At 39.7% G+C, this 10,718-nt stretch overlaps 1 protein-coding gene across 2 annotated transcripts in view; it reads left to right on the top strand.

Moving 5' to 3' along the window:
• Positions 1-1,665: 1,665 nt before the first annotated feature.
• The window catches only part of NDFIP1 (Nedd4 family interacting protein 1), a 73,076-nt gene continuing 64,023 nt past the window's right edge, over positions 1,666-10,718 (top strand). Inside the window, exon 1 of one of the 2 annotated variants that reach the window (XM_073581004.1) lies at positions 1,666-1,843. In XM_073581004.1, the coding sequence (XP_073437105.1) occupies positions 1,811-1,843 (33 nt within the window). In that variant the 5' untranslated portion in view covers positions 1,666-1,810. The remainder of the gene's footprint in view (positions 1,844-10,718) is intronic. The other variant, XM_073580434.1, reaches the window with a different exon arrangement.

The following is a 10,718-nucleotide window of genomic DNA, read 5'->3' as shown; positions in this document are numbered from 1 at the left end:
AGTGTATATCTATATGTATCTATATACACAGACACTTTATACACTGTATAACTATATGTATCTATATACAGAGACTGTATGCAGTGTATATCTATATGTATCTATATACACAGACACTTTATACACTGTATAACTATATGTATCTATATAGAGACTGTATGCAGTGTATATCTATATGTATCTATATACACAGACACTTTATACACTGTATAACTATATGTATCTATATACACAGACTGTATACACTGTATATCTATATGTATCTATATACACAGAGACTGTATGCAGTGTATATCTATATCTATATAGAGACTGTATGCAGTGTATATCTATATGTATCTATATACACAGACTGTATGCAGTGTATATCTATATGTATCTATATACACAGAGACTGTATGCAGTGTATATCTATATGTATCTATATACACAGACACTTTATACACTGTATAACTATATGTATCTATATACACAGAGACTGTATGCAGTGTATATCTATATGTATCTATATACACAGACACTTTATACACTGTATAACTATATGTATCTATATACACAGAGACTGTATGCAGTGTATATCTATATGTATCTATATACACAAACACTTTATACACTGTATAACTATATGTATCTATATACAGAGACTGTATGCAGTGTATATCTATATGTATCTATATACACAGACTGTATGCAGTGTATATCTATATGTATCTATACAGAGACTGTATGCAGTGTATATCTATATGTATCTATACAGAGACTGTATGCAGTGTATATCTATATGTATCTATATACACAGACACTTTATACACTGTATAACTATATGTATCTATACACAGAGACTGTATGCAGTGTATATCTATATGTATCTATATACACAAACACTTTATACACTGTATAACTATATGTATCTATATACAGAGACTGTATGCAGTGTATATCTATATGTATCTATATACACAGACTGTATGCAGTGTATATCTATATGTATCTATACAGAGACTGTATGCAGTGTATATCTATATGTATCTATATACACAGACACTTTATACACTGTATAACTATATGTATCTATACACAGAGACTGTATGCAGTGTATATCTATATGTATCTATATACACAAACACTTTATACACTGTATAACTATATGTATCTATATAGAGAGACTGTATGCAGTGTATATCTATATGTATCTATATACACAGACTGTATGCAGTGTATATCTATATGTATCTATATACACAGACTGTATGCAGTGTATATCTATATGTATCTATATACACAGACACTTTATACACTGTATAACTATATGTATCTATACACAGAGACTGTATGCAGTGTATATCTATATGTATCTATATACACAAACACTTTATACACTGTATAACTATATGTATCTATATAGAGAGACTGTATGCAGTGTATATCTATATGTATCTATATACACAGACTGTATGCAGTGTATATCTATATGTATCTATATACACAGACTGTATGCAGTGTATATCTATATGTATCTATATACACAGAGACTGTATACAGTGTTTGTATACATATTATCTATATATACACAGAGACTGAATCCACTGCCTGTATAGACTATATGTGCACACACGGTGCTGCTCCTCGCCGAGCGCCGCTTCCCCTCAGCCAGTCTCCTCCTCGCCGCGCTCCCTCCGCCCCCCTCCATTGGGCAGTGTTATCATCTCTGGATCATTCTCACCATCTGGTCTCCTCGGCCGCCGCTGCCGTCTTGTTCTCTTCGCTCTCGGGTCACTATTTGGCCTCTGCCGGGTCATCTCCAGCTGACATGTCGGAGCAGAGCAGCAGTAGATACCAGCAGGTACGTATGTGGATGGGGCCGGAGGTGTCGGTGAGAGCCCGAGGATGAGCCGCCATGTACTAGGCCCGAGAGCTTTCCTGCTGCAGCCTCACACCCGGAAACCAGGGTGTCCCAGAGGAGGCCGTGTACAGCGGTGTGCGGACGGTACCGGCGACATGGTTACTATATACTGGGTCTGATACGTGCACTGCCACCGTATACATTATATCCACCATGTACGTGCACTGCCACCGTATACATTATATCCACCATGTACGTGCACTGCCACCGTATACATTATATCCACCATGTACGTGCACTGCCACCGTATACATTATATCCACCATGTACGTGCACTGCCACCGTATACATTATATCCACCATATACATTATATCCATGTACGTGCACTGCCACCGTATACATTATATCCACCATATACATTATATCCATGTACGTGCACTGCCACCATATACATTATATCCACCATGTACGTGCACTGCCACCGTATACATTATATCCACCATGTACGTGCACTGCCACCGTATACATTATATCCACCATGTAGGTGCACTGCCACCATATACATTATATCCACCATATACATTATATCCATGTACGTGCACTGCCACCGTATACATTATATCCACCATATACATTATATCCATGTACGTGCACTGCCACCGTATACATTATATCCACCATATACATTATATCCATGTACGTGCACTGCCACCATATACATTATATCCACCATGTAGGTGCACTGCCACCATATACATTATATCCACCATATACATTATATCCATGTACGTGCACTGCCACCATATACATTATATCCACCATATACATTATATCCATGTACGTGCACTGCCACCATATACATTATATCCACCATGTAGGTGCACTGCCACCATATACATTATATCCACCATATACATTATATCCATGTACGTGCACTGCCACCATATACATTATATCCACCATATACATTATATCCATGTACGTGCACTGTCACCATATACATTATATCCACCATATACATTATATCCATGTACGTGCACTGCCACCATATACATTATATCCACCATATACATTATATCCATGTACGTGCACTGCCACCATATACATTATATCCACCATATACATTATATCCATGTACGTGCACTGTCACCGTATACATTATATCCACCATGTACGTGCACTGCCACCATATACATTATATCCACCATATACATTATATCCATGTACGTGCACTGCCACCATATACATTATATCCATGTATGTGCACTGCCACCATATACATTATATCCACCATATACATTATATCCATGTACGTGCACTGCCACCATATACATTATATCCACCATATACATTATATCCACCATGTACGTGCACTGTCACCATATACATTATATCCACCATATACATTATATCCATGTACGTGCACTGCCACCATATACATTATATCCACCATATACATTATATCCATGTACGTGCACTGCCACCGTATACATTATATCCACCATGTACGTGCACTGCCACCGTATACATTATATCCACCATATACATTATATCCATGTACGTGCACTGCCACCATATACATTATATCCACCATGTACGTGCACTGCCACTATATACATTATATCCACCATATACATTATATCCATGTACGTGCACTGCCACCATATACATTATATCCACCATATACATTATATCCATGTACGTGCACTGTCACCATATACATTATACCCACCATATACATTATATCCATGTACGTGCACTGCCACCATATACATTATATCCACCATATACATTATATCCATGTACGTGCACTGCCACCGTATACATTATATCCACCATATACATTATATCCATGTACGTGCACTGCCACCACATACATTATATCCACCATGTACGTGCACTGCCACCATATACATTATATCCACCATATACATTATATCCATGTACGTGCACTGCCACCATATACATTATATCCACCATATACATTATATCCATGTACGTGCACTGCCACCATATACATTATATCCACCATGTAGGTGCACTGCCACCATATACATTATATCCACCATATACATTATATCCATGTACGTGCACTGCCACCATATACATTATATCCACCATATACATTATATCCATGTACGTGCACTGTCACCATATACATTATATCCACCATATACATTATATCCATGTACGTGCACTGCCACCGTATACATTATATCCACCATGTAGGTGCACTGCCACCATATACATTATATCCACCATATACATTATATCCATGTACGTGCACTGCCACCATATACATTATATCCACCATATACATTATATCCATGTACGTGCACTGTCACCATATACATTATATCCACCATGTATGTGCACTGCCACCATATACATTATATCCACCATGTACGTGCACTGCCACCATATACATTATATCCACCATATACATTATATCCATGTACGTGCACTGTCACCGTATACATTATATCCACCATGTATGTGCACTGCCACCATATACATTATATCCACCATGTACGTGCACTGCCACCATATACATTATATCCACCATATACATTATATCCATGTACGTGCACTGCCACCGTATACATTATATCCACCATGTATGTGCACTGCCACCATATACATTATATCCACCATGAGAAACTGGGTCTGAGCAGAAAAAGTAAATTAATGTGCATGCAAAATGTAATTGCATATGAACACATGACCTTTACACAGAGAAAACCAAAACACAAAACAAATATCCTGGAATAAAAAAGTAAAAAAATATATTGCAAAAATTGCATGAAGGTAGTAATAATAGTAATAATAAGGGTATTTAGTTAACATAATTTTGATCAAAATAATGTAGAAGCTATCCCGCCACGTCACGGCAACCCTTGTGGGACAGTCCTAACTCTTGTATTTAAAACCTTTCCACTTGTCAAGTGACGTAAATGTGAACAAGGACAGAGGGACTGAACCACCAGTAATAGTATAGGCCAGACAGGATGGATTTTCCAACTCAGAAACAGGGCGGTCACACCCTTATATGCACAGAATGCACAATGAAACAAATGAGAAACTTGGTCTGAGCAGAAAAAGTAAATTAATGTGCATGCAAAATGTAATTGCATATGAACACAGTAAAAAAATATATTGCAAAAATTAAACACCCTTATTATTACTATTATTGCTACCTTCATGCAATTTTTGCAATATATTTTTTTACTTTTTTATTCCAGGATATTTGTTTTGTGTTTTGCTTTTGGTTTTCTCTGTGTAAAGGTCATGTGTTCATATGCAATTACATTTTGCATGCACATTAATTTACTTTTTCTGCTCAGACCCAGTTTCTCATTTGTTTCATTGTGCATTCTGTGCATATAAGGGTGTGACCACCCTGTTTCTGAGTTGGAAAATCCATCCTGTCTGGCCTATACTATTACTGGTGGTTCAGTCCCTCTGTCCTTGTTCACATTTACGTCACTTGACAAGTGGAAAGGTTTTAAATACAAGAGTTAGGACTGTCCCACAAGGGTTGCCGTGATGTGGCGGGATGGCTTCTACATTATTTTGATCAAAATTATGTTAACTAAACACCCTTATTATTACTATTATTGCTACCTTCATGCAATTTTTGCAATATATTGTTTTACTTTTTTATTCCAGGATATTTGTTTTGTGTTTTGCTTTTGGTTTTCTCATATCCACCATGTATGTGCACTGCCACCATATACATTATATCCACCATGTACGTGCACTGCCACCATATACATTATATCCAACATGTTCGTGCACTGCCACCATATACATTATATCCATGTACGTGCACTGCCACCATATACATTATATCCACCATATACATTATATCCATGTACGTGCACTGCCACCATATACATTATATCCACCATGTACGTGCACTGCCACCATATACATTATATCCACCATATACATTATATCCACCATATACATTATATCCATGTATGTGCACTGCCACCGTATACATTATATACATCACATACATTATATCCACCATGTACGTGCACTGCCACCATATACATTATATCCACCATGTACGTGCACTGCCACCATATACGTTATATCCACCATGTATGTGCACTGCCACCATATACATTATATCCACCATGTATGTGCACTGCCACCATATACATTATATCCACCATGTACATTATATCCATGTATGTGCACTGCCACCATATACATTATATCCACCATGTATGTGCACTGCCACCATATACATTATATCCACCATGTACATTATATCCATGTATGTGCACTGCCACCATATACATTATATCCACCATGTACGTGCACTGCCACCATATACATTATATCCACCATATACATTATATCCACCATATACATTATATCCATGTATGTGCACTGCCACCGTATACATTATATACATCATATACATTATATCCACCATGTACGTGCACTGCCACCATATACATTATATCCACCATGTATGTGCACTGCCACCATATACATTATATCCACCATGTATGTGCACTGCCACCATATACATTATATCCACCATGTATGTGCACTGCCACCATATACATTATATCCACCATGTATGTGCACTGCCACCATATACATTATATCCACCATGTACGTGCACTGCCACCATATACATTATATCCACCATGTACGTGCACTGCCACCATATACATTATATCCACCATGTACGTGCATTGCCACCATGTACGTGCACTGCCACCATATACATTATATCCACCATGTACGTGCACTGCCACCATATACATTATATCCACCATGTACGTGCACTGACACCATATACATTATATCCACCATGTACGTGCACTGCCACCATATACATTATATCCATGTACGTGCACTGCCACCATATACATTATATCCATCATATACATTATATCCACCATGTACATGCACTGCCACCATATACATTATATACATCATATACATTATATCCACCATGTACGTGCACTGCCACCATATACATTATATCCACCATGTTCGTGCACTGCCACCATATACATTATATCCACCATGTTTGTGCACTGCCACCATATACATTATATCCACATACGTGCACTGCCACCTATAGCATTATGTTCTATATATACACCATATACATTATATCCACATACAGTGGGGCAAAAAAGTATTTAGTCAGTCAGCAATAGTGCAAGTTCCACCACTTAAAAAGATGAGAGGCGTCTGCAATTTACATCATAGGTAGACCTCAACTATGGGAGACAAACTGAGAAAAAAAAAATCCAGAAAATCACATTGTCTGGTTTTTTTTTCATTTTATTTGCATATTATGGTGGAAAATAAGTATTTGGTCAGAAACAAGCAATCAAGATTTCTGGCTCTCACAGACCTGTAACTTCTTCTTTAAGAGTCTCCTCTTTCCTCCACTCATTACCTGTAGTAATGGCACCTGTTTAAACTTGTTATCAGTATAAAAAGACACCTGTGCACACCCTCAAACAGTCTGACTCCAAACTCCACTATGGTGAAGACCAAAGAGCTATCAAAGGACACCAGAAACAAAATTGTAGCCCTGCACCAGGCTGGGAAGACTGAATCTGCAATAGCCAACCAGCTTGGAGTGAAGAAATCAACTGTGGGAGCAATAATTAGAAAATGGAAGACATACAAGACCACTGATAATCTCCCTCGATCTGGTGCTCCACGCAAAATCCCACCCCGTGGGGTCAGAATGATCACAAGAACGGTGAGCAAAAATCCCAGAACCACGCGGGGGGACCTAGTGAATGAACTGCAGAGAGGTGGGACCAATGTAACAAGGCCTACCATAAGTAACACACTACGCCACCATGGACTCAGATCCTGCAGTGCCAGACGTGTCCCACTGCTTAAGCCTGTACATGTCCGGGCCCGTCTGAAGTTTGCTAGAGAGCATTTGGATGATCCAGAGGAGTTTTGGGAGAATGTCCTATGGTCTGATGAAACCAAACTGGAACTATTTGGTAGAAACACAACTTGTCGTGTTTGGAGGAAAAAGAATACTGAGTTGCATCCATCAAACACCATACCTACTGTAAAGCATGGTGGTGGAAACATCATGCTTTGGGGCTGTTTCTCTGCAAAGGGGTCAGGACGACTGATCCGGGTACATGAAAGAATGAATGGGGCCATGTATCGTGAGATTTTGAGTGCAAACCTCCTTCCATCAGCAAGGGCATTGATGATGAAACGTGGCTGGGTCTTTCAACATGACAATGATCCAAAGCACACCGCCAGGGCAACGAAGGAGTGGCTTCGTAAGAAGCATTTCAAGGTCCTGGAGTGGCCTAGCCAGTCTCCAGATCTCAACCCTATAGAAAACATTTGGAGGGAGTTGAAAGTCCGTGTTGCCAAGCGAAAAGCCAAAAACATCACTGCTCTAGAGGAGATCTGCATGGAGGAATGGGCCAACAACAGTGTGTGGCAACCTTGTGAAGACTTACAGAAAACGTTTGACCTCTGTCATTGCCAACAAAGGATATATCACAAAGTATTGAGATGAAATTTTGTTTCTGACCAAATACTTATTTTCCACCATAATATGCAAATAAAATGAAAAAACCAGACAATGTGATTTTCTGGATTTTTTTTTTCTCAGTTTGTCTCCCATAGTTGAGGTCTACCTATGATGTAAATTACAGACGCCTCTCATCTTTTTAAGTGGTGGAACTTGCACTATTGCTGACTGACTAAATACTTTTTTGCCCCACTGTATGTGCACTGCCACTGATAGCGTTATGGTTTATATATACACCATATACATATACGTGCACTGCCACCTATAGCCACATGTTCTCCATACACTGTATACAAGATATAATGTATGTGCACTGTCACCTATAGTGTCATGTTCCATATATAAACCATATATACGTACACTGTTACCCATAGTGTCATGTTTTATGTATACACCGTATACATGATACAATGTACATGCACTGTAAGCCATAGCTTTATGTTCTATACATACACCATATACATGTATATGCATATGCACTGTCATCTATAGCATCATGTTTTTTATATATATTATATATATATACGCACCATATACATGATGTAATGTACGTGCACTGCCACCTATAGCATCATGTTCTATGTATAAACCATATATATGATATACATGTACGTTCCCTGCCACCTATAGTGTCATGTTCTATATATACACATATACATCTATGCTCACGGTCACCTATAGCGTCATGTTCTATACATAAACACCATAAACATAAGCATCGTGTTCTATATATACCATATACATCTATGTGCACTGCCATATATAGCATCATGTTCTATATATGCACCATATATGATATACATGTACGTGCACTGCCACCTATAGCATCATGCTGTATATATATCATATACATTATATATATTTACATGCATTGCCACCCTCAGTTGTGTGAAAAAGTGTTCGCCCCCTTCCTGATTTTCTACTCTTCTGCATGTTTGTTACACTTAGGGTATGTGCACACGTTGCGGATCCGCAGCGGATTTGGCCCTGCGGATCTGCAGCAGTTTCTGCTGTGGTGTACAGTACCATGTAAGGCAATGCAAAATGAAAACCGCAGTGCCCACGGTGCGGAGTTTTCTGCGCGTATTAGCTGCGGTTTTCCACAGCATGTCACTTCTTTGTGCGGATTCCACAGCGGTTTGGCACCTGCTCCATGACAGGTGTCAAACCGCAGGGGAAAACTGTAGGCTAATCCGCAGAAAATCCGCAGATAAACCGCAGGTGTTTTGTCCTGCGGATTTGGATAAATCCGCACAGAAAATTCCGCAGCAGAGTCTGCAACGTGTGCCCACACCCTTAAGGCTAAGTGCACACGTACCGGAACTCTCGCGGAAATTACCGCGAGAATTCCGGAATTCCAGTCCGCGGGAAAATCGCATTTTAAATTCCCGCAATTTTCCCGCGGAAAAACTAGCATTTTGCAAGCGTAATTAGCTTGCAAAATGCTAGCGTTCTCCAAGCGATCTGTAGCATCGCTTGGAAAACTGATTGACAGGTTGGTCACACTTGTCAAACATAGTGTTTGACGAGTGTGACCAACTTTTTACTACTGAGGCCGCCTATGCGGCATCAGTAGTAAAAGATAGAATGTAAAGAAAAAAAAACAAAAACGGTGTTATTCTCACCCTCCGACGTCCCGCGCATCCGTTCCCAGTAGTCCTTTGCGAAAATGCCCGTGATGACGTCAGTTTTCGCGGGATCGCGACGTCTCGCGGTCATTCGCGATGACGTCGCGCGAATGACCGCGAGACTTTGCGATCCCGCGAGAAGGGACGTCATCGCGGGCATTTTCGCAAAGGACTACTGGGAACGAGAGCGTGGAGAGAAGCGGGAAGGCTGCGCGGGACGTCGGAGGGTGAGAATAACAATATTTTTTATTTTAAATTCTATTTTTTACAGGGATATGGTACCCAATGCCCGGAGGACAGTCTCCTCTCCTCCGGGCCATGGGTACCATCCGCAATTGTTCTGCTTACTTTCCGCATGTTGAGCACAGCCACATGCGGGAAATATGCGGAACAATGCATTCCTATGGGTGCGGGATCGCCGCGATTCCGCAAATTAATGAGCATGCTGCGGTTTTTACCGCGAAGCGATTCCGCCGCGGTAAAAACCGCAGCATTAGCACAGCATTGCGGAATCCCGTAGGAATGCATGGGATGCTTATTTTTCGCGTTTTCGCGGCAAAATCGCGTGGTTAAAACCGCCGCGGAAACGCGAAAAAAACGCCACGTGTGAACTCAGCCTAAATGTTTCAGATCAATGAACATATTTAAACATTTATGTACCGTATTTTTCGGACCATAAGACACACC

The sequence above is a fragment of the Dendrobates tinctorius genome, unplaced genomic scaffold (genome assembly GCF_039654945.1).
Source record: "Dendrobates tinctorius isolate UK_male_01 unplaced genomic scaffold, ASM3965494v1 ptg000001l, whole genome shotgun sequence".
In the NCBI taxonomy this organism is placed as follows: Eukaryota; Metazoa; Chordata; class Amphibia; order Anura; family Dendrobatidae; genus Dendrobates; species Dendrobates tinctorius.
The sequence above is the reverse complement of the archived record's forward strand: the minus strand, read 5'-3'. Positions and strand labels throughout refer to the sequence as shown.